Raw genomic sequence first — 26,291 nt, 5'->3', positions numbered from 1 at the left:
TGTAAAAAAAAAAAACTTTTAATTTCTGTAGATAGCAGGCAGAGGTGCTCATATTCAGTGTTATTAATTACACAATTTCCAACTAAGAATTAATCTAGCCATAATGCCCTGAAGAGAGATCCAACAATTAAAGAAATGTTGCATATTGAAGTCCGGAACATATAATGGATTGAGAGTGACATAATAAGCTGACAAAATTAACTTTTAATATATCGTTTTTATATTTATAAGTAATATTTTGTACCGCTTTTTTCTGATTCGATTTGGTAATTTGCAGTGCTTCATGGGATTAGTAGTTCATTAGTTCATTCACTCATAAAAGTAGTAGTCTTGTTCCTTCCAGTTTTCATAAACTTGTTTTGTTTAAATCAAAGTTTGTAATTGTGGGATTCACCTTAGAACTTTGATACATGGCTTAATCTTTTATCTTTAATCTTTTAATTTGTCTAAAATTCTTATTGATGGTGGGGGCGGGAGTGTTCTATTTGAGTTGGCGCCTTTAAATGAGTTGTTTACATTTTCATTAACCATCATGTTATAGACTAGCTAATTAAAAACTCCTCCATTTATTTAAAAATGTAAACATCTTTGCTTATTTACATCAATTTTAAAGTTGTAGTTTTTTTTTAAATAGCATTTTAGACATTTATGTTTTGAGAACATTATGAGAACTAGTGTGAAAGAAAGTGTGTGAGGTGTGGCTCTGTGGGAAATGTATTCTCACAGTAAAAAATGATCCTGGTCTCTTTTAGCCGAAGGCTGATGCACAGCACAGCTTCCTGAACGGGCATCCATCCAGTCTGAATGAATGTCCTCCTACACTAACAGAGTTACCGTGCAAAACAAGCCTTTGTTTCAGAGCCTGGCAGCAATGCACATTGAATTATGTGTTGTTTACATCACATGTTGCTACCGTATCGATCAGCTCTATGTCTGATATAAAGATGAATGGACGGCACTTAGTGCTGTGGAAATGATTCAAAGCTCAATCAAATCAATGTGATTTTAAATCAACCTGTAATTAGACAAAGCGCTCAAGTTGACAATCAAGAGAAGCTTCATTAATCAGTCATTGTGGAGATTGTTCAATCTGACTCTAGTGCTGACTGCTTCATTTGTTTTGTTTGTTTGGTTTTGTTTAAGTCAACTTGACAGAGACTTAAATGGGGTTAATTGAACTTTAATAGAGAGTCTCTCAATGAGCGGCTGCTCAACATTGATCCACTAACAAGCTCTTTCTGATGAAAAGATGAAACTTTAGTTAACACACTCAGAAGATGACATGAAGCACTTGACCTGATATTAATAACCTGTTGAGTTATTACACTATACTTGTCTATATGTGAGAGATACTTCGGTAACTTCAAATTCATTCCTATAAAAACCCAAACTGTGCCATAAAAACTGTACAATGTGAGAAATGTATCTTCTAATTGTATATAATATGTTCCCTTTCAAGGGAACTCGAGCTGCGTTGAGACGCGGTGGGAACGCTCTGCGTGATTGCGTCGTGAAGCACGTGTATAATCAGTCCAACTGAAGAACGAGACGTCACCGGCGGTGACGTCATAGACCAGGAAGCTATAAAGCACACCAGAAATCAGACCGCGACAGCTTCTGTTGCCTTCAGCAAGCACTCTCTGTATACTGTCCTTGTCTATTTATTGTTGTCTGTCACAAGCACATTATCTATCTATATATATATATATATATATTATGGCGAAACAAGAATTAAAGCGTTGTGTTGTCCCTTGCCCTCGTTTCATCACGGGTGGGGACACACATCAGCTTTGTGTTGCTTGTTTGGGAGTGGAGCATGCCCAGTCAGTTCTCGAGGGAGCTGACTGTGAGCATTGAGAGAAGCTGTCCGTGAGGACGCTCCGCTCTCGCCGGGCGTTCTTTGAGGAGGACGGTTCGGTTCGCGCTCCCCGGGGTTCGGGTCCCGCTGCTGCCGATGCACAGCGAAGGCTTTCATCTTGGGGTTCGCATATGGATCTAGTAGCGGGGCTTGAGACGGGCCCAGCCCTTTCTCAACCCTTACCTGCTGAAACCGGTGCCTCTGCCCAGGAAGGAGCCCGCGCTGCGGCTTCTCCTTCCCAGGTTGGGGCACCATTGTTGCGGCTATCCAGTTCTGAGGATCTGGATGTCGTCAGTGTTGATATGGGGGATGTTGAGTTTCGCCAGCTCATGCCTCCGATAATGATGAGAAGCTTATGGAGTTTTTATCTCGTGCTGTAGCTAGATTAAATATTGAATGGCCAGCCGATGATTCTTTGAGTGTTACTAGAAAAAGTTTATTAGATGAAAGATTTTTACCATCTAAAACACAGCCTCCACGTCGGGGACTCCCGTTTTTTCCCGATCTCCACAATGAGGTTTCGAGATCGTGGAATAAACCGGCGTCATTCAGAGTATTTAACCCACAAACTTCCTGTTACAGAAATGTTTTGGGTGCATCTGATTATGGTTATGTTAAGGTGCCTCGGGCTGAAGAGACGCTCGCGAGCTATCTCTCTCCCGAGTCATCGTCATCATTAAAAACCCTGACGTTACCCACCAAGCCATTAAAATCTACATCTTCGCTGGTGGGTAAAGCTTATTCGGCAGCAGGTCAGGCTGCGTCATGTCTGCACACTATGTCTATACTGCAGGCATACCAGGCTGATCTGCTGAAGGATATCGATGAACGTGAGGAAGTCAGCGCTGACGCAATTCGAGAATTGCGTCGCGCAACAGACCTGTCTCTCCGGGCCACCAAGGAGACGGCCAAATCAGTGGGCCGTTCTATGGCAGCCCTGGTGGCCACGGAGCGGCATCTTTGGTTAAATCTGTCTGATATAAAGGAGAAAGATAGGTCTGTTCTTCTGGACGCGCCACTGTCACCTTCAAGTTTGTTCGGCGACGCTATCAACTGTGTCTTCGATAGGTTTCAAGAAACGAAAAAACAATCGGCTGCGTTCCAGAGGTTTCTTCCTCGACGTTTCAATATCCCCGAGACTGCTGGGCGAAAAATGATTATTAAATCCAAGCAGTCTCATCCGAGTACAAGCTCCTCACAGCACAGAGTGCATCAAAAACAGAGCGTCGCCACTCGGGCTCCTCCACAATCTGGGGAATCTGGGTGGCGGTCGCAGTCCAGGCCAGCTAGGGGTAGGCAAGATCTGAGGACTGTCATCTCTAAGAAGGCTTGGGCTAAGAAGAAGTCCTGACGCCCAAGGCGTCAGGCTTCTGAGGGTGGTCCCCTCCGAGGAGGGACGATTTCGAGAAATCGTTCATCCTCGGCACCCTCTGGGGGGCGATTCTCTGAGGAGAGTCGCAGCGCTGCCACATCGGTTGTTCCCTGCCGGTTCGCCGCTTCAGGGCACCGAGGTGTCAGCGTCCCCATACGATTCTCCGAGGAGGATCGTAGAACGGTCAGTTCGGTTGTTCCCTGCCGGTTCGCCACTTCAGGGCACCGAAATGTCCGTACAACCGAATCCCGAGGCCAGTCTCGAGAGACTGGTCCCTTTAGTAGAATTTCTGGCAGCGTGGAAACTACTGCCAAATATTTCTCAGTGGGTCCTGCATATAATAGAAAAGGGTTACAGAATTCAGTTCGGTTCTCGTCCGCCCAGATTTCAAGGGGTCCTTCCCACAGTGGTGGACCCAAGGCAGGCTCGGGTCATGGAACTAGAAGTACTGACGCTTCTGCAAAAAGGGGCTATAGAAAGGGTTTCTCCTCCCAGCAGAGAGTCAGGGTTTTACAGCCGTTACTTCATCGTTCCCAAGAAGGATGGGGGGTTGCGTCCTATTCTAGATCTGCGTCAGTTAAACAGCAGAGTTCAGAAACTCAAGTTCAAGATGCTTACACTCAAACAGATTGTATCACAGATTCAGTCCGAGGACTGGTTTGTCACAATAGACTTGAAGGACGCTTACTTTCATGTATCCATTCAACCTCATCACAGGAAGTTCCTGAGGTTTGCTTTCGGGGGCGAAGCATACCAATATCGGGTCCTTCCATTCGGCCTAGGTTTATCACCCCGCACCTTTACGAAATGCGTGGATGCAGCGCTGGCTCCTCTGAGACTCCAGGGCATTCGCGTATTAAACTATATCGACGACTGGTTGATCCTGGCTCGTTCCGAGCAGTTGGCAGTTCGGCATCGAGATGTCGTTCTGTCTCACTTAAAAAGGTTGGGGTTGCGGCTAAACACCAAGAAGAGTGTACTCCTCCCAGCCCAGAGGACCACTTTTTTAGGGGTGATGTGGGATTCGACAACTATGCAAGCACGATTGTCTCCAGCTCGTATTTCTGCGATTCTCACAGCCGTAAATATGGTAAAACTAGGCCAGTCACTCACTGTGAAACAGTTCCAGAGACTGGTGGGTCTCATGGCAGCTGCGTCCAACGTAGTTACTTTTGGCCTTCTGCACATGAGACCCCTGCAGTGGTGGCTCAGGACCAAGGGGTTTTCTCCGAGGGGAAATCCGATTCGCACGATCAAGGTCACGCGGCTATGCCTACGTGCCTTGGTCATGTGGAAGAAACCTTGGTTCCTCGCCCAAGGCCCAGTATTGGGGGCTTCTTGTCGACGCGTAACGCTATCGACGGATGCTTCCCTCACAGGCTGGGGGGCGGTCATGAGTGGCCGCTCGGCGACAGGTGACTGGCAGGACCATCAGCTTTCGTGGCATATAAACCGACTAGAGATGATGGCGGTATTTCAGGCTCTCAAATACTTCCTGCCAGACCTGAGAGGCCATCATGTGCTCGTCCGCACAGACAACACATCGGTGGTCTCTTACATCAACCATCAGGGGGGTCTGAGGTCCCTATTATTATGCAAACTGGCTCATCAGATCCTCCTATGGGCCCAGGGAAAATTACTGTCACTCAGGGCAGTTTATATTCCAGGGTATTTGAATGTGGGAGCAGATATCCTGTCAAGACAGGGGCTGAGGCCCGGGGAGTGGAGACTTCACCCCGAGGTGGTGGAGCTCCTATGGGAGAACTATGGTCAAGCTCAGATAGATCTTTTCGCATCTTACGATACAACCCATTGTCCGCTTTGGTTCTCCCTCACATATCCAGCTCCTCTTGGACTGGACGCTATGGTACAGGAGTGGCCGAGGCTGCACCTGTACGCATTCCCCCCGATATCATTGCTTCCGGGAGTTCTGGAGAGGGTTCGCCGGGAGGGGGCTCATCTATTATTAGTAGCCCCGCACTGGCCGACCCGAGTGTGGTTTTCGGACCTAGTGTCCCTTCTGCACGGCTCTCCCATGGAGATTCCTGTCAGGGGGGACTTGTTATCTCAAGCAGGGGGCACGATATTTCACCCTCGCCCGGAGTTGTGGAAACTGTGGGCTTGGCCTCTGAGGGGGCCCAGCTCTTAGAATCCGGTCTCTCGACTGAGGTCGTTGAGACCATCCTTCAATCCAGAGCTCCTTCCATGGGAAAACTATTCATTGAAATGGAAATTGTTCTCTACATGGTGTGGAGAACGTTTTTTAAATCCTGCTAACTGCCCGGTTGGTACAGTTCTCGATTTCCTTCAAGACCGTTTCTCTACTGGATTATCTCCCTCCACCTTAAAGGTGTACGTAGCGGCTATATCTGCTTATCGCTCCCCTTTGGGGGCTTCTTCTCTTGGGAGAGATCCTCTTATTACTCGTTTTCTCCGTGGTACACTGAGGCTTAGGCCTGCATTGCACTCTAGAGCACCGGCTTGGGATTTGGCCATTGTACTTGAGGGTCTGGCCCTGGCTCCCTTCGAGCCTATTGAAGAGGTTTCAGAGAAGTTCCTTACACTAAAAACTCTATTTCTTCCCGCTATTTCTTCTATCAAGAGAATTGGAGATCTGCAAGCCCTGTCGGTGGCTCCTTCATGTTTGGAATTTGCACCTGGTATGGTGAAAGCATTTTTACACCCTAGGCCGGGTTACATTCCTAAGGTCCCCACTAATGTGGCGGGCCCTATTGTGCTGCAGGCTTTTTGCCCTCCACCTTTCGTTACCCCAGATCAGGAAGGTCTCAATCTGTTATGTCCCGTTAGGGCTTTGGATGCCTACGTTCACAGAGCTGCCCTGTGGCGTAGATCAGAGCAGTTATTTGTCTGCTTCGGTTCAACCAAGAAAGGTTGCCCTGCATCTAGACAGGTAATGAGCAAGTGGGTAGTTGAGGCTATCTCACTTGCTTATGAAGCGGCCGGACAGCTCTCACCTATGGCTGTCCGCGCCCATTCTACTAGGAGTATGGCTGCTCTAAGGCTTTAATTTCAGGGGTTTCCCTGCAGGACGTTTGTAATGCGGCAGGCTGGTCCTCACCGCATACATTTGTCAGATTCTACGACCTAGACCTCTCCACTCCCGGGGCTAGGCTGCTTGTTTCTTAGTGTGCGCAAGGACTCCACACAGAACGGGCATTTCTCATTATGGCGTAGTGGACATGGGGTTCCCACCGCGTCTCAACGCAGCTCGAGTTCCCTTGAAAGGGAACGTCTCAGGTTACGTATGTAACCCTGGTTCCCTGAGAGGGAACGAGACGCTGCGTTGAGACGCCGGTGACGTCTCGTTCTTCCATTGGACTGATTATACACGTGCTTCACGACGCAATCACGCAGAGCGTTCCCACCGCGTCTCAACGCAGCGTCTCGTTCCCTCTCAGGGAACCAGGGTTACATACGTAACCTGAGACGATTCCCTGTTAGAAAGTCTATCTAGTCCCCAGCTTGTGTTGTTTAGACGAGTTTGACTGGTTTAACAGCCTGACAGCACAAAACCAGCATAAATCAGAATGGACATTCATGCTGGTATAAGCTGGTATTTTAAGTTCGGTATTTTAAAGGCATTTGTATTCTACTGCTAAAACCATAATTTTGTCCACTAAATGCAGTAAACATGCTTTTCTGATCAGACTGAGTAATTTCATGAATATGTAATGAGAATATTTAGCATAGTGGTGTTGAATATTGATTAGATATTACAAGAACATTTGTCATTTTAATGATAAAATAAATAAACGATACTAAATGTGCCAGTGCATTAATAACTAAACCAGTGCATTTAATATCGGCTGCTACCGTGTTATGAATGAAATGTGCTGCTTTAAGACAATTAAATAACCAGTTTCTCTTATTTTAGCATTTTAACTAATATAAGACACCAGGTAAAAAATATGACCCTGGGAGTCAAATTCTGTAAAGTATTTGTTTTTGTATTAGATAAATATACATGATAGAGAGAGTCCAGTGGTCAATGCAGGTGAAACAAAAGTCATATTCGCCTTTATAAAACTGCAGTGCTATAAGGATTGATTGATTGATTGATTGATTGATTGATTGATTGATTGATTGATTGATTGATTGATTGATTGATTAAGCTGTATTATTATGGTAGATCAGATTTTAGTTCTCAAAACAGATTCAATCTAATGCATGATTTCTCCTGTAAACATGCACATGAGTATGCTAGCTGTTTGGGAAAGATGAGTCGCTCAGCTCCAGATGTTGTAATTGTATAAATGCATCAATAATTGTATAGACTATAGACATAAATTCAAGGTTGTATACAGTTAAAATTCACCACCACCATCTAGAGCCTTAAAACCCATTATACATAATGTCCAACCAATTGCTGCCGGGTGTGCCGTGATCTTTACACACGTGTGTGTGGCAGATCAGTGTTTCCCCATAAACCCAGAGTAATAACTCCACTCTCCTCTCCAACGTTCCTCTCCCACGATCTTTCCTCTCGCTCCACACAGCAGAATCTGTGTGATGAATGGAGCAAGGGGGCGACCCTGCCGCTTTAATGTGATTGATGGGGACGCTAGTGTACGGCTAACCACTACACGCCACAGTGTGGGTATAAATGCCCCAGGTAGAAGCACACACTGCAGTCAGAGATGATTTGATATAAAGGAGAGCACGGTCATGCTGAAGGAGATCGATTAATTACACTAATATGAGGAGGAGGCCGGCTAAGGGCAACAGCAGGAGCCACTTAGGAAGCCGTCAGGAAGTGTCCAATATGACTGAACGTGAATGACTGATCAGTAACACGGCTCATAAACAGAGTCTCTCTAATGACAGACTGATGAAGCTGCTTAGAATGTGAGGATTCAGTGTCAAAAAAGAACATTTAAGTGCATGTGATGAAAGTGATACAACGTCACATCAAACATGTTCCTGTATTTTATATAAAACCTGGAAGAGTTTGTCAAGAACACAATCTCCATTGTCTGTAACTGCTTCACTGTAGGTGAAGTTGCACTAGGCCCAGGCCAGGTAGTAAGTGGACATGCGGAGCATCCATAAGTATAAGTGGACACCAGTTGCCACACATGACTGTTATCCTTTTAATAAAAACGCATATGGCTTTGTGGACACTGGACTAATGTTAGTGGAGACAACCATTTCCATTATCCACTGTTTAACCATTATATATTGATTATAGAAACATACTTTAAAATAAACATATAAAAATGGGCAAGATAATAGGTATGTTTTAAAACTTGCTTTCTTGGCAGCTTCCTTCTGGGAGAATCCTGACTGAGATGAAACCTCACAGATCACAGATTTGGAAAACTCTGCATAAATTGCAGCTACATTAAATGCATAATAACGCTGCACACATGGGACTCGAATAATAATTAATATTAATCAACTTTGATGTTAGTCTGTTGCTAAGCTAATTATTGAATACGCTTAAGACTACATAGCAGCAGAGGTGGGTAGTAACGAAAGTACATTTACTTGAGTATTTTTTTTTAAAAACATTTTACTTTTAAGAGTAGATTTAAATGTGGGTACTTTTACTTTAACTCGAGTACATTTCTAATGAAAAAAATTTACTTTTAATTTGTTACGTTGGGCAACGTTCCTCTCATTACTTTATTTTAATGCAAAACGTTGTGAAATGCGTAGTTTATTACAAGCGTGCTGTATCTTTATTCTAGGGCATGAGCGATGCTCAATTCACAAATAAATCACTCTTTTGAGTCGATTCTGTTCAAAGACTTCATCAAACAAGTTGGCAGATCTGTCTAAATTGGTTCGCAAATCCGTTTGAATGATTTGTTCATTTTCCTTCACGCACTGAATTGTCTGAAGCGGTTTCACACTCGGAGTCGTAACAGGAAGATTTAAGAACATCAAGAGCGTTGGATGAAGTGGCCGTGGACATACAGTCAAGTGAAAGCAAATCTGCAAATGCCTCATATTCTTTGTCAGCGATGAAGATATTTATTAGTTGAACATCTTCGTATGCTGTCTGTGATTGAAAGATTCCACAGGACGATACATTCGATTTCATTTCATTAAGGTAATACATTTTACAACCAAACAGATTATTACACCACAATAATACTATTACAAAGTATGCATTACCAGTTCCCTTTCGAGGGACCTCGCGATGCGTCGATACCACTTTGGGAACGCCTTTGCATGATTCCATCTGAAGCACATGTGTCAACCAGTCCAATGGCGAGAATGAGCGTCACAGGCGTGTGACGTCATGACCAGGAAAGGATAAAAGCACATCCGGTTTAGAACCGCGCTAGCTTCTGTGCCTTAGTAAGCGCTTTGTGTTACAAACTGTCTGACTTATTTATCGTTGTATGTCACGATATATATACAGCTTAATACGCCCATTTTACATCTTCATCTTCTCAATTGTTCAGTCAAGAAATTAAAATTCAAAATGCTGACGTTGAAGCAGATCGTGACTCAAATCAGATCCAAGGACTGGTTTGTCATGATAGATCTGAAAGATGCTTACTTCCATGTCTCCATCCTTCCACAACACAGGAAGTTCCTAAAGTAGGAATATAGGAGCAGACATCCTGTCGAGACAGGGGCTGAGGCCCGGAGAATGGAGGCTCCACACCGAGGTGGTAGAGCACATTTGGGGAGTTTATGGCTAGGCACAGTTGGATCTGTTCATGTCTCAGGATACGACGCACTGTCCACTTTGGTTTTCTCTCACGCATCCAGCCCCACTGGGTCTGGACGCAATGGTGCAGACGTGGCCGAGACTAAGTCTGTATGTATTTCCCCCCGATCGCTCTGCTCCCAGGAGTTCTGGAGAAGGTCCGCCAGGATGGAGTGAGTGTTCTGTTAGTAGCTCTGTACCCGCTAAGCCGAGTGTGGTTCTCAAACCTAATATCCCTTCTCTACGGCTCTCACCTGGAGCTGCCGGTCAGGAGGGACCTTCTATCTCAGGCGGGGGGAGCAATCCTCCATCCCCGCCCAGAAACATTCAAACTCTGTGTCTGACCTCTGAGGGGGCCCGACTCATAGACTCTGATCTCTCAACTGAGGTTGTAGAGACCATACTAAACTCCAGAGCTCCGTCCACAAGGAAGCTATATGCCCTGAAATGGAGAGTTTTTACCTCTTGGTACCTCTTTTACATCTACAACAATAGGATCCAGTTAATTGCACTGTGGGTTCAATACTTGAGTTCCTGCAAGATCGTTTTGCTTCAGGGTTATCACCTTCCACACTGAAGGTCTACTGTATGTTGCAGCTATTGCTGCTTACCATGCCCCCTTGGGGGGTTTATCTATTGGAAGAGATCCTCTCATTATACGTTTCCTTCGTGGCACCCTGAGGCTCTTGTTCTAGAAGGTCTATCTATTGCTCCCCTTGAGCCTCTCGAGTCTGTTTCATAAAAATTTCTGACCCTCAAATCTGTGTTCCTTCTAGCCATTTCCTCACTTAAAAGAGTAGGAGATCTCCAGGCTAGAGGTCTGCACTCCCGCGGGTCCCGACGCAAAACAGCGCGGCGCGGGACAAATTTTTAAAGGTCATTGCGGGAGCGGGCGGGATGATGAGGTGCACTTGCGGGTGCGGGAGGGAGGGATGATACGCTGCACTCCCGCAAATTAAATATTAGTGTAAAGTAAAATATATAAATGATTAAAGTAGCGTACATAATTTGTAGTTGTGAGGGAGATTCTGATTGGCAGCAATAAAAACGTTTTAAGCAGCCTAAACTTGTGAATGTTGTCGGGTAGGGCGGGGCCTAATCTCACGCACACTTGTTTAGAGACAATTCCTTTCCCGCTGCTCCGAGTTCGAATTCGAAAGCTAGTTCAAGTTCAAAATAGACATCATGGACGAGGAACAGAGCGCCTCTAGTGCTTCAGATAAAGTACTGTTGTGAATATTATGCTGTTCGTAATATGGGACCAATAAATATGTTACCAAGTATTGGTAAGGAATTTTGTGTGCACGCATTTTTTTCCCCAAGACCTTTCGTCAGACAGAAAGTGCGGGCGGGAGCGGGACATTATATTACAGATGCGGGCGGGAGCGGTACTAAAAATGACAAATCTTTGCGGGAGCGGGCGGGAGCGGGACTGAACACTGCGGGAGCGGGCGGGAGCGGGTCTGAAAATTGTGTCCCGCGCAGACCTCTACTCCAGGCCCTGTCGGTATCTCCTTCAGGCCTTGAGTTTGCACCCTGGATGGTCAAAGCGTTCCTTTATCCTAAACCTGGTTATGTTCCTAAGGTTCAAAACAATATACCATGGCCTATCGTATTGCAGGCGTTCTGTCCTCCTCCCTTCAAGGATTTAGACCAGGAGAAACTGAACCTCATCTGTCCAGTCAGAGCACTGGATACTTATGTCCACAGATCTGCCCAGTGGAGAAAGTCTGATCAATTATTGGTATGCTTTGGGCCCCCTAAGAAAGGAAAGGCCTTCCTGCATCCAAGCAGATGGTAAGCAAGTGGATAGTCAAGGCTATCTCTCTTGCATATGAGGTTCTGGGTCAGTCTTCACCTTTGGCGACTAGAGTCCATTCTACTAGGGTCCATTCTACTAGGGGTATGGCATCCTCCAAGGTGTCAATTAAAGAAATTTGTGATGCAGCTGGCTGTTCTTTGCTGCTTACGTTTGTCAGATTTTATGACCTAGACATTGATATTCCGGGGTCCAGAGTTCTCATGTTGTGACAGTTTAACACAACAGGTTCTTGGCTGTGTGGCGTTCAGGCATTCTCGTTCCTAAAGGGAAAGTCTCAGGTTATGATTGTAACCCTAGTTACCTGAGTAGGGAACGAGACAATGCGTCACTTTGTCATACTTCCTACATCCCTGTTATTGACTTGGTTCGGCCTTTTTCGAAGTTAGTGCGATTCTAAACCGGATGTGCTTTTATCCATTTTCTGGTCATGACATCACCCGCCCATGACGCTCATTCTCGCCATTGAACTAGTTGACACATTTGCTTTAGACGCAATCACTAAGGGGCGTTCCTAAAGCGCCATCGATGCATTGTCTCGTTCCCTACTCAGGGAACTAGGGTTACAGTCGTAACCTGAGACGTTTTGTGGACATATACCTTAATTTATACATTAAATAAGCTACCATTGTTCACAGTTTATGAAATGAACACCTGCCATGCTGCATAAATCCAAACATAAATCCTAGTTTGTGTGTATTGTGCAGTGGCCTGCGAACTCACCTTCAAAAGGAATTTCTTTGCCTACCTTAGACACAGTTAACCAGTTTAAACATGCTTTGGCGAAATATACATTTGATTACATTTTGGAGAACAGACGGAAGAGGATCCGTCAATGTGCATTTGATCTTTGTTTGTGTTCAGACGTTCAGTAGCGGTCATGAGCGCCGCGAATATGTGAATTTTAACTCTTTTTTCTCTCTCAATGGTTCCCTGCCTTTGCATGGCTTTGAATGCAAAGCTCTGCAGATTCACTTTATTTCGACATTGTCTAATAATCCAAATGTATTTGTATAAGTTACTATTATACAAACCAAAGGACAGGCAATGATTTTCAGGCTATAGGTGGCAGAAATAATGCTTGTCTCTTCTGTTTTTCTTGCAAAGATAGCCCATCTTATTATGATAATAATAGTCATTTAAATTAGAAATATCTAAATAATATCATGTTTTATATGTATATATATATATATATATATATATATATATTTAAACATAGGCCTATATATGATCCTATATATGTCTGTACGCTGTTCGAAAGTAACTAGCTACTTGAGTAGTTTTTTAATTAGATACTTTTTACTCTTACTCAAGTAACTATTCAGATTATTACTTTTACTTAGAGTAAATATTTCTATAAGTACTTGTACTTTTACTTGAGTACAGTTTTTGGATACTCTACCCACCTCTGCATAGCAGTAGCACACACATATATTGGGCAAACTAGTCCATTTTTAATTAGATTAAACTATGTTATAAATAATTTTCAGTATTTATTCAGACCCGTTTGGGGTCGGTATTTATTTATGTTTTTGAAAGAATTATCTTTTGCTCACCAAAACTGCATTTATTTGATCAAAACAATATTTTCAATCAATATTGTGAATTATTTTCTATTTAAATTTTAAAATGTAATTTATTCCTGTGGTGCAACACTGAATTCACTCCAGTCTTCAGTGTCACATGATCCTTCAGAAATCATTCTAATAGGATTTGGTGCTCAAGAAACATTTCTTATTATTATCAATGTTGGAAACTGTTCTGCTACTTAATGTTTAGAAGCTGTGATACATGTTTTTATTCCAAGATTTTTTGATGAATAGAAAGTTAAAAAACAACAGATTTATTTGAAATATAAATCATTTGTAACATTATAACGTCTCGGTTACCTATGTAACCCTAGTTTCCTGATAGGGAACGAGACGCTGCGTCAAGCTGTGGGAACGCCTCTGCGTGTGTGCGTCATGAAGCACGTATGGAATCAGTGCAATGGAGAGACGGAACGTCATAGGCGGGTGACGTCATCGACCAGGAAACTATAAAGCACCCCCAAAACACAAGCGCGACAGCTTCTGATAGGCCTGAAGGAAGCGCTAACGGGCATGCTGGGAGTATGGCAAAACGACGCAGCGTCTCGTTCCCTATCAGGGAACTAGGGTTACATACGTAACCGAGACGTTCCCTTTCAAGGGAACTCGAGCTGCGTCAAGCTGTGGGAACGCCAAGACCCACGTCGCCATAGGAGCAAATGACCGTCATGTGGGAACTAGCGCACAGAGGACGAGAGCACCTGCGCCCCAGGAGTGGAACTTAAGTCCAATTCATAGAACTTAACAAATGTATGCAGTGAGGACCACCCAGCTGCATCACAAACATCACTTAGCGATACTCCTGACAACAATGCTTTAGAAGCAGCCATACTCCTAGTAGAGTGGGCTCGTACAGCCAAAGGTGAAGGCTGACCAGCCGACTCATAAGCAAGTGAGATGGCCTCAACCACCCACTTGCTCATTCTCTGTTTAGACGCAGGACACCCTTTCCTGTGGACGTAAGCGTCTAACACCCTAACCGGGCAGAGAAGGTTAAGTTTCTCCTGATCTGATGACACAATAGGAGGAGGATAGAAAGCCTGCCGCACTGTAGGTCTAACAGCATTAGTAGGGACCTTAGGGACATAACCTGGTCTAGGGTATAGAAAAGCCTTAACCATACCAGGCGAAAACTCCAGGCACGAGGGTGCAACCGACAGGGCCTGCAGATCTCTGATTCTCTTAAGTGAGGAGATTACAAGCAGAAAAAGAGTTTTATACGTGAGAAATTTCTCAGAAACTTCCTCAATAGGTTCAAAGGGGGCCACGAATGACGTCGCCGCTCAGCCTCGGCATAAGCGGGACCCGATCCGCGGGGATCGCGAACCGAACCACTCTCCTCAAAGAGTGATCGGCGGGAGCGGAGCGTTCTAAGAGGCAAACGCTCGCAATGCTCACAATCAGCCCCCTTGAGAGCTGACTGGGCATGCTGCACTCACAAACAAACAACACATAAGCTGTGTGTATCCCTGCTCGTTAAATAGCGCGAGCAGGGAGGAACACACTTCTTAAATTGTTGTTCGCTCACCATTGTCTCTCAATATAATATATATATATATATATATATATATATATATATATATATATATATATATATATGGTTTTTTGAAATAGTGAAACTCCTGCTTAGTGACAGACAAAAACACTTGAGACAGATCCACATATAGCGCTTACTGAAGGCAAAGAAGCTGTCGCGCTTGTGTTTTGGGGGTGCTTTATAGTTTCGTGGTCGATGACGTCACCCGCCTATGACGTTCCGTCTCTCCATTGGACTGATTCCATACGTGCTTCATGACGCACACACGCAGCGGCGTTCCCACAGCTTGACGCAGCTCGAATTCCCTTGAAAGGGAAATGTATTTACTGTCACTCTTGGTCAACTTTTGATCAATTAAGTTTATATTCTGTAAGTATACATCGATTTCTCTCGGCTCATTTGCCATTTTGGATTTACTTTTTTACTGAGCTCATTGCAATGCATTCTGGGATTGCCTTCATTTTGAACTACCTCGCTGCCTTAGAATTTGGCAAATGAAGCAGAAAACCTTCTGAACAGCCTTCATTTCAGAAGCCCATCTGTGATGCTTTAAAATGCTGCTCTCTAGGTTTTAGAAAAGAGTAAATAATAAAATATCAGTATACTGTTTGTACGTAACTTTAAGTTTTAGGGTCTGAAAACACAACTCACCACGACTCCGTTGTCTGTAACTGCTTCTCTGTAGGTGAAGTTGCACACAGCCCAGGCCAGGTAGTACGTGGACATGCGGGGCGTCCTGGAGAAATGGTTGGTCACCCATCCGTCCTCCTCAGACACTGAAGACTCCACTGGCATGTTGGACAGAGACTGATACGAGCTCTCGTGTTTCAGGCTCACTCTGAATGTGGCTTTATAGATGGGCTCGTCGAAACACGGGAAGGCCTTCCTAGCGTGAGTCGGTGAGAACTGCGTCACCGCAAGAAACCTGCAGAATAAGAACGTGAGAGAGGTAAGAGGAAAGAAAACTCTGCTAAAATATATGCTATTTAACTAGTCCAGGAGTCAAAAGTAATTTCACCGTAACTTCATTCAATTGGTTGTCACATGACTTTCCTGAATGTAAATTAGCTCTGTCTGCCATCCCTGTTCATATCACTGTGCCATAACATGCCATTTAACACTAATGAGCTTTCTGGAGTGAAGATTGGAAGAGCTTTTTAACCACAGCAACTAAATCACATCAAATGCCAAGATAACATAAGAGATACACAGAAATAATGATATATCTGATATCTGCATGTCACACCTGTAAACACATCTGTGACGGCACAACGTCAACGAATTGACAGCGTGAACCAATTTAGATGGCAAGAAAATAATAAAAAAGCTGTCAAATTGATCTTACATGTAGTTGGAACAGAAGTGTTAATAATCTAAATACATTTAGAACATCAGAATTAAACCTGAGTCTGAGTATCAAAGTAAAGAATCTAGAAAGCAGGAAAAACGGTTCTTAAGAAGAAAGAGTGAGCTGCATTCCAGACAGCAGCATTAACGGATATTAAAGCTTGTTTCATCCTCGCTGGGAGGAATTTTCCTTCACCACCCACAGCATGACCATCAGACGGGGGAGGAGGGGTGTTCTGCTCGCTCCTGCATTTCTGTCACAACTTTTTACTCTCATTAGCAGCCATTCATGCAGGAGCAATCTATAATGAGTCTATAATGTCCCATCTGTTTACCTCCTCTTCATTTCATTCACACTTTATAGATGCTAGTACCATATAAACATCTTTACACTATTTAAAGATCACAGACACCAGGTGATGAGAAATCAGACAAATAACAGACACACAGGAGGAGATTCTACAGGGACTTTAGAGTGAAAATCCCTGCAATGAAACAAATGGAGGTGTTTGAGTTTGTTGGAGATGTTTTATACCTCCGCATTATGACATCACTGATGTGTCAGGTCGAAGAAAACGTGTGAAGAGGAAAAGGGAAAAACTGTTGAATCTCTGAAAAGACCAGAGGATCAGTTCAGATCAGAACAACACTACTGTGCCCACGTCAAACTACATCAACACAAGTATTTCCTCAATCCAGTGAGATCCCGCTGTTCAGTGCTCATGAATATACGAGCAGCCAGCAGGCGCTGATTACACTAAACTGAAGGATCTTCACAGCCTGTGGAGCTGAACAACATCAACATATACTAAATTTATCTCAAAGGTGCTCTTCAATGGATATTACGATTTCAAGATCTCACAATAAAGTTTAAGTAAAAGAAAGAATCGCCCCGAGCCCTTAACATGCTGTTTACAACTGAAAGGAAGCAGAAGGTTCAGCCGTTATTGAAAAAACAAGGAAGAAACTGGTGGACAGACAGAAGGGTTATGAAGTGTGTCCATGAAAGCGAACCCTTCAGGGTAAAACAAGGCTTAAACATGTGTCAAATACAGGAAAACCTGCGGCAAAGATTCAGACTTGAGCCATTTTTTCCCTCAGAGGACAAAGAGTCAGAAGCCGGAAAACAAGAGCAAGAAGTTGATATTTAGTCACTGTGAATATGAGGATGTAAACGGCTGTAAAACTAGTCAACACACATATATGAGTTTCTGATAATCAACTATGCATCTTAAAGAGTAATATAAGATTATAACTACTGATCTGAAGATTTTCAAACATAAAAATGGGTTGTCGTTTAAACAGGAGCACATATGAACTGAACACTTGAATTGTCTAATCTGTTTATATTATATTGATGGATTATCTGTTTATATATTAATTTTATCAATATACTGTCTATAAATTAATGCATAATGGTAGTAACTGCATAAATAGTTTATATTTGAAGGATCATTTTTGATGTAAATCTAACTGTGTGGGTTCATGAAGGTTTATCACTGTGCTGGAAAACTTCCCATTATTAAATGCGAGTCTCAGTGTGTGACAGTAAATGAGTCATTGAGAGAAGCGTCAGACACAGCTGTGACTTCAGTACCCAGAGGTTTCACTAGTGTTCAGATCTGTGTGACCTCTGACCTCCCTGAACACTGAGGAACAGTTACTGTCTGAGACTGAGACGTAAAAATTACATACACATAATAATGTTTGATTAAGTGTTACAGGTGACCTGCCTAACCTTAACTATATCCTGGATTTAAAGCTGTTAATGTTATGATTGAAGAACCAGAGATTATATCTTGTTTCTTGACGTATGCTGTAATAATATTTGGACAGCAGCAGCATCTTGGCAGTTGTGTTTTTAAAACGTATCACCTCCATGATGTACTTGACACTTAACTGACAATCATCTGCACATAAAATCACTGTAGAACACAGAAAAACAAAAATTAAAGCCAACCTGACAAAACTTAGCATGGTAGCCGCCTAGCCGGATTTTCAACAAAAAATACAATAGTTTACAAAAATACACATCTCATGTTTATTTATTATGGTTTTGAAGTAGTGAACATTACTATTGAAACTATTATAGTTTAATGTAATCCATAGTAAATACTATTTATAGGAGAATAAATTACAGGATATTATTAGGAGACTATTACAAAATAGTGCTTTGTATTGTCTACTTATGTATACATGTATCATCATAACACAATTTGCATACATAAATACCACTGACATGAATCTCCCACTCGATATAAATAAGAATGATTATTCATAACACAGTTACTGCGGTAAAGCTGTAGTAGGCCTAAACTGGGGACAGTAACATACAACTTCTGAAGAATGATTATCCTATAGTTTTACTGTAACATCAGTAGTAACTATGGCATTTTACCATGGTAAATTTCTGTAAGAGCAAATAATTAGCCAAACAAAAAGCTTAATTTTCCATATGATCTTAACACACCATCAGTAGTTCCCATTTAGGGGGCACCAGATTTCAGCCGGGGCCCGGATACCCCAGCTACGGCCCTACACATGGCAACAGTAGTAGCCTACATTATATCAACACCTGATCATCATATATCGACAGACATTTTTGAGACGGACACTGAACATATTTTACCTTCTTTCTCCATTCAGCACGTACGAGCTGCGGAAGAAGCCCAAGAGCTCGTGCTCGATGTGCGCGTGAAAGGTGATGTTGATCTTGTATGTTCTGAGGGGCTTCATCTCTCTGTGCAGCGCGATCACAAACACCTGCTTGGGCTGATAGTGGAAGCGGCGCTGGATCCTCATGACGCCCGCTTTCTTACTGTCCGAAAACACCAGCACTTTCTCCACCTCCAGCCGGTCCGTGTGCAGCACGATCAACTTCGTGGAGTTGACGCATTCAAACTCGATGTTCACCTCGCCGGATAAGCTGAAGTTCTCCATGTTCACGGACAGTCGGAGGTCGTAGTGGCGCGGGCGCAGGGTGGCCGGTAAGCGCAAGTGTCTCCAGGGCTGCTGGCCGTCCTCTGTGTCTCTGTGACTGATGTTCCCGTCCCGGGACTGTTTCCACTTACTGTTGCTGGAGCCGTTCGTGGCCAGAGCCCCGCTGCTCTCCGCGGCGCATCTCTCGAAGCTGACGCTCAGCGTGATGGCGATGGCCGTGACGATGATGAGGGTGAGGATGGAGATGGCGAAGCCCAACACCAGCCTCTTGTGAACAGTGATGTGCTGTTCTGTCGTCCGGGGCCGGACCACCACGCTGTCGGCCCACTGATCGGACAGAGCCCGTCCGTTCCTCATGCTCGCATCCTCGATCCCCATTATATGACGAACCTGATATGTTTTATATTCATCATCAGCCTCCGTTCATGCGGTGCAGCTTCAGATTTAAAGGCGCGAAATGAGAGCAATATCCCGCGAAACACGCAGAATAACTGCGGATCGATGATCGCGAGACTAGATTGCTGTGAATCAGAAGTTCGTCCGGTCAGATGCTGGAGCTCATCGAGTCCTGTCGCACATCCATTTCTCCTCTTACTTCAGTCTGATGTGGATGAAGGTCCAGCACCTGCTTCCTGATCAGTGTTGTGAAACTCTGTTCTCTCTGTTCATTTCTCCTGCCTCCATCATCATCATCTCTGTTTCTCTCGCTCTCTGATGCATCATCCTCTCTTTCAGCCAGTGAGCTGTGCTCTCTCTCTCTCTCTCTCTCTCTCTCTCTCTCTCTCTCTCTCTCTCTCTCTCTCTCTCTCTTCATCTAATGTTCGGTTTAACCACATTTAATTAAACAGTGAAATATTCAGACAGGCTGATGTTACTCTCCTCTTTCACACATTTAAAATTGCTGAGTTGCATGAATATTAAACAGAATAATAACCTAACGATTAAATGAAAATATGAGACATGCATTTTAGACATGTACATGTGAAACTTTCACAGCAGCGGTATGACAGTATTTTTTATTACACGTCGCACAAATAAATTAGAGCATGTCTGTTGTGTAGCCTACTTTACAACAAAAGCGTGAAATGGATGTGTGATTATTCATTCAATAAACCGTATTTAGGTTGTGTGGGGCAGTCAAATGAGAGCCTATCTCTTCCTTTTGAGTACTTATGTGTAATCAGTAGTTTTTTGCAGTAGTGTTTCAGTGTCTCTGTAGCTGGGCAAGATTTCATTTAAAAAACAAACAAATAATAAGACGTATTCACAATGTGCGCTGTAACTGTAAACTGAAAGCTGCTGTCCATGGTGCTGAATCAAGCAGGAACCGTGTGCAATTTCAGCGCCACTGAACGGAATTGAAAAAAGGGTTGCATTTCAAGCATGCTTTCCAGAACACTCCGTCTGTCATTGGTCGAACAAAGAGATTGTCCCGGGCCAAACTCACACCATTCGTTGGCTGATTGTCAAAAAGAGTAATGTCGTGATAGAACCACAAAGTCCCTTTTCAGGAGGAATCAAACTACAAATGGCATGCGTATAGTAGTATGGAAGCATATGGGTAGCAATATTCAATTTGAAATGTGCAAAATGATAATGCAATATGTAAAATGACAATGCAATATGTAAAATGGCAATGCATTTCTGTATTTAAATTAACATTTTCCATTAGTTTTGTCCAACGTTTGGTGCCAAATGAAAATGATAATTCAATTATATAATTCCTACATTTGCCATTTCATACATATATGTTTTTAAATGTAAATTGAATACATATTTTAACGCTTTATAAGTTGCAAAATTAAAATGAAAATGTATTAAAGAAATTATTAGATATGTTTTGAAATGTTCAAGCAAAAACTGTAAATGTAAATTTAAATGTTATTTTTCTTAATTGCATGTACACTCACAGTTAAGACACTTGCGATTGTATTTTCATCAAATGTCCCGCAATGAATGTAGCAAAACTCAATTTGCAAATTGAAAATGCATTCCGAGCCGATCACGCCCCTGCCCCGCCCCCTCCCTCCCTCCCGCTCTTGTCAATCACTGCGTGAAGTTGGCCCCGCCCCCACCCAATGCAAAACGTCGGCAAAATATAATCGTTTTTACTTCATTTGTGCTGTTACTTCGCTTTTTTGTTTGTGCTGATTCGGTTTTTTAGATATTTAAAGAATATTTATAGGTCATTCTGAGGTCACCCAGCTCCCCACATCTTCCAAATAAAATAGTCTTGTTCGTTTGTGTTGGTTTGTGCCGGTTAAAGTTTCGTTCGTGCTGCTTCCGTTTTTTAAAATATTAGAGCAATTATAGACGATGACATCAAAACGTGACAGATTCCGTGACCCTATATATTTATAAATATCTGATCAATATGCTATATAAAATAGACAGGGGAGATGGTTAAACATCAAATGAGTCATTTTATTGAACATTACAGTCAGTTATGAAGAAATAAAGAGCAGTCACATTTTTAGGTAGCTATGAATTTGACCCGTCATATTCTGTGATCTCAGAGTATTAGGCCTATGTATTTGTAAAGGAAAACTGTAGGATCTCCAACATTATTGAGTAATTATAGTTAAAAGTAATAAGAATAAAGTTAAGCATATGTGTATTAGACAATTAGAATATTTAATACAAAACGAAACCATCATCCAGCATCAGACAACAGCAGCGTAGCATAATGATGGGTGATAAGGCAGAACATTCTCCCAGACGGTCCAACAACGCACTGGTTCTATCACCTGCAGATGCATAATAATCTTCGGAAAACCTACAATTTCTCTGTTCATGCTCCCCTTCATCTGCCAGTAAACTTAACGCTCCTATCAGCTCTGCCGCCGCCATGTTTCCTTCCAACACCTCAAAATGTAACATATATAGCTAGCCTGTTTACCTGTTGCCGAGCCCCGCCTTGATGCAGTGATTGACAAGAACAGAAGGGAGGGGGCGGGGCAGGGGCGTGATCGGCTCCGGAATGCATTTTCAATTTGCACATTGAATTTTGCTACATTCATTGCGGGACATGAAAATGCAATCGCAAGTGTCTTATCTGTGAGTGTAAATGCAATTAAGAAAAATAACATTGAAATGACAATTTTGCTACAGTTTTTCCTTGAACATGTTAAAATATCTAATCATTTCTGTAAAACATTTTAAGTTTAATTTTGCAGCTTATAACGCGTTAAAATATGTATTCAATCTACATATTAAAACTAGTGTATGAAATGGCAAATGTTAATTATATAATTGATTTTTCATTTTCATTTTGCACCAACGTTGTACAAATGTAATGTAAAATGTTAATTCAAATACAGAAATGCATTGACACTTTACATATTGCATTGTCATTTTGCATATTAAATGTCAAATTGAATATTGCTACTTATATGCTTCCATACCAAGGAGATGATTTCTACAAAATTAAAAGACAAATAAATAATGTATACCATAAAATAATAAACTTGAAGCAGTTCAGATTATCTTGAAATGTATTCAATGTCGTTTTTTAACCCATTTTTAGTTGTTTATCTTAGCATTTAACGTTTACTTCTAGCAGTTTTGAGGTGCTTCACATTAATATCTGAAATAATGTTAGTTTAATTATCTTATTAAACCTGCCATCAAATTAAATATTAAAAAAGCTTGTTATTTTACACACACAACTTTAACACAGAGCATCGGCGACTAGGCAATAATCACATAATATAGTTGACAAATACAACAACAAAAAAATCTATAGATGAATCTACTAGATATGTTATAAAGCTATTTTCAGATTTGTGTATGACTTTGGTCGTGGTCTTGATGTTGAGAAGAAAGGGGCCAATTTTGCATGAGGACATGTCAATCTGTACTTTCTGAAGGAGATCAACATGATCAGTCCATGTCAGTTTGTTGTCTGTGGTTTGATTTGGTGTCATTTGTTCCTGTGCATTTTGACCTTTGTGTTTCTATAACATGGTAAAAAGAATTATGGGGATTCGTCTGCCTCCCAGGAGGTGTTGCTGGATTTATGGGCACGTGTGCGGCGCCACATGAAGACTGATGAGGAAGACACGGTTCCTCTTTGATCTGGATCAGTTGGTGAGCATCATCTGTTGTGAATAATGTATTTTTCATTTACTATACATCTTACATTTTTAAAAAAAACTTACATGAGTCACCCACAAACACCTTTTACCACCTTAACTCCACCTTCACATCTCCCCTCCATCTTTTCCACCACTCATTTGTCTCAGTACATCTGTCATTGTTTCATAAAGGAACGCAGTTATGGCTCCAAACACCAAATAACACCCTCAATTTGCAGCCGCTGGCATGGCTGGTTAAACAGCACAGAGAGAAGACAGCGGTGAGCGTGTGAAGAAAGCCTTGAAGGAGCCGGGAGAGAGAAGACCAGGTGGAAAGATGATGAGGATAAAGTGAAAAATAAAACCAGGGGCTTCTAGTTCAAATGATTTTATTCACAATTGAAATTCTCTAAACTAGACTGGGCAGGAAATACATTTAGATTCCGTCCGATCAAGATCCTCTTCACCCCTTTACCCCTATGGAATTTAAAACCTATTCTCATGAAATAATGATGGAACGTCCTAGAATGATTGTGAAATCTTTGGATCAAATGAAAATGGAGGTGTATTTAAAGAGAAAAATAAGCAATTTCAATGTGCCATCTGAACACAAAAGCCTGTGTCATGATGTGAAAATGAGTGTAAATCGTGAGCCTCATGTTGAATGAAAACATACAGCACAATATCAGTCTGGAGGGACTGGGATTTTGAATTAAAATGTATTTAAAACATCCTTGAGTGCAGCTGTGACTGCCGGCACATAGAGGGTCATTTCAGAAGAAAAAGAAATGGAGGTTTGTGTGAAAATTACTAAGCAGAGCAGAGACGCATCGCCCCCTGCAGTCTACAGGTAACATTAGCGCAATTTTCACAATCAACAATGGACAGAGATATACACAAAACATCTGGTCCATTGAAGCTCAATGTCCTTAATCTAAGCAATCTGGTGAAGTCTCTCTGAAACCTGTTGAATTTTTCAGTTATTCATCATCTCAGTGATCAGGCAGATGTCCTTGTCCAGTGGCACTTTTACAAGCTTCTGTTTCATGTAATGAATGAGATATGAAATATGGCAGAATGTAATTTATAATGCCATACAAGTACACATTGCATTCTAATCCTTGCCACAAGGGGTGCTATAGCGGACATTAGCATCAAGTCTTCTTTTTCTATGGTTTTCTCTTTCAGGAAATGACTGTAATGGCAGAGCAATTGTGATAATTGTAAGAGATTAGTAAAACTGTTCACATATTTATGTCTAAGTGAATAATGTGCCCTTCAAGTCAGAAACATCAAGTTCCAAGCACATGAATGACCAAGCAAAGTCATATTTAAGAGTGGGAAACTCAAAATTCCAGATGATACACGAGTTGCCAAGTTGGGACATTGGAGAGGGGCGTGATGGGTTGAAAAATTGTGGAAACCCTGCTCTATAATATTGATAATATCATATAACATATCTATAATATAGTCTAGAGGTCAGTGAGTGGAAAGCAAGTTTGTTGTGAATTGCAATGAATGATTTTGCATTTTAATTTTACATGCTGCAATTCAATCATTTAAAGGCACTTTGTTTATAGATAGCAAGTGTAAAGTTAATCACCCGCCCATCATGTTTTGCTTTATGTAACAAAAAATATAGAAATAATTTTCATAATTTCTTCACGATATAATTATTTTGCTTTGTTTAAGCAACTTCCTTCCCTATCCAACGTTAAACGTCATAATAATGAGTGGCCGACTCTAAAGTACGAGCTTCTCAGGTGTACTTGAAGGTAGGATAAAAATCTCTTGTTGTTTAATGCCACAGTAATTGCATCTTTGGACAGAATTAGATGTTTCCTGAAAATGTACCTGAGTGTTTTGCTAGAGGGAAGTTGATTCTGTCCAGGGAGGTGGTGATTTTTCTCATCAGTCTAGAATTCATCCGTCAGCACTTTCAGTCACACACACATTTGACACTCATTCATAATTCATACGTCAGTTGGATATGATATCGTATAAGCGGTAAGTATGACACAGTAAGAAAGCAGGGAATTGGTATTTTTACCCTCCACTATGATACAAACTGACTGTGAGGCTGATGCAAATGCTTTTGTTCACCAGTAGATTGAGGTGCATCTGATTTAGAGACGTTTCCAGAGATATGAATGTGATTAAATGTTCTTACATAATCTCGGTGCTCAAAAGAACCAATGTTTTTACCCTTGCAATATGAATACATCTGGTTAAGTAGCTTTAAATGAAAAGCTTTTAGCAATGATAGAACGGTGGAGAGAAATATGCCTGAAGATGAAGATTATTTTTCTGTATCCAAATATTAATGGCAGCTAACGTTACCCAGAAGCCCTCGGGTCTCCCATTGGTTATAGGGCAGCACCAAAGAGCCTTGTCCAAACAAACGCATTGGCCGCGTCTGTGTCCAGGGCAAAGCGTTTGTCTATTAGCTCAGAATTCATCGATCGCAGAATGTTATCAAGTGAACTGCTCAAAACTGGGCTGAAAAGGCAGTGGACTGACACACGAGTCCTTGTAGTGAACACTTGCACAACTCCAGCGATATTATGGGGAAACAAATAATGCAGCATTTTAATACAGAGTTGTAAAGTTTAAACAACATCTAGCTGTGAATGATGGATCGTTGTAAATGGAAAAATTTTATATTTTCACAGTTATGAAGTGATTTATTCTGAGCTCTACCATTATTTATCATAATGCCAAGACATTTAAATAATGGATCTCGGTTTAGTTTGACCTTAAAATAAAGTTACAGTATATAAAAAGTTTAGAAAATGTACAGAACATTTTAAAAAAGCATAAATGTTACATAAAACTCCACAAGTCATGGTGTTATCATTTCTAAATTAAATTACAATAAATTAAATTAAATATATCAGGACTGAATAATCAATGTAGTTAAGTTAAACAAACAATGTGTCATGATACAACCAGACACAGGTAGATCCAAACGCAGTGTGAGTTTATTAGAGGGTAGTCAGACAGGCAAGGGTCACAGACAGCAAACACAGCATAGGAGACAAGGCAATACTCAGGATCAGAAACCAGGC

At 42.1% G+C, this 26,291-nt stretch overlaps 1 protein-coding gene across 1 annotated transcript in view; it reads right to left on the bottom strand.

The window, feature by feature from the left end:
- LOC143741709 (thyrotropin-releasing hormone-degrading ectoenzyme-like) overlaps positions 1-19,894 on the bottom strand; it is a 139,465-nt gene extending 119,571 nt beyond the window's left edge. The window contains exons 1-2 of the mRNA XM_077234036.1: positions 18,837-19,894; positions 15,512-15,785 (exon numbers count right to left, since the gene is read on the bottom strand). Of these exons, the coding sequence (XP_077090151.1) occupies positions 15,512-15,785; positions 18,837-19,525 (963 nt within the window). The 5' untranslated portion in view covers positions 19,526-19,894. The remainder of the gene's footprint in view (positions 1-15,511; positions 15,786-18,836) is intronic.
- Between the last annotated feature and the right edge of the window lie 6,397 nt (positions 19,895-26,291).

The sequence above is a fragment of the Siphateles boraxobius genome, unplaced genomic scaffold, assembly GCF_051911475.1.
Source record: "Siphateles boraxobius isolate OS27281-9 unplaced genomic scaffold, OSU_SipBor_1 19, whole genome shotgun sequence".
Lineage (NCBI taxonomy): Eukaryota > Metazoa > Chordata > Actinopteri > Cypriniformes > Leuciscidae > Siphateles > Siphateles boraxobius.
The sequence above is the reverse complement of the archived record's forward strand: the minus strand, read 5'-3'. Positions and strand labels throughout refer to the sequence as shown.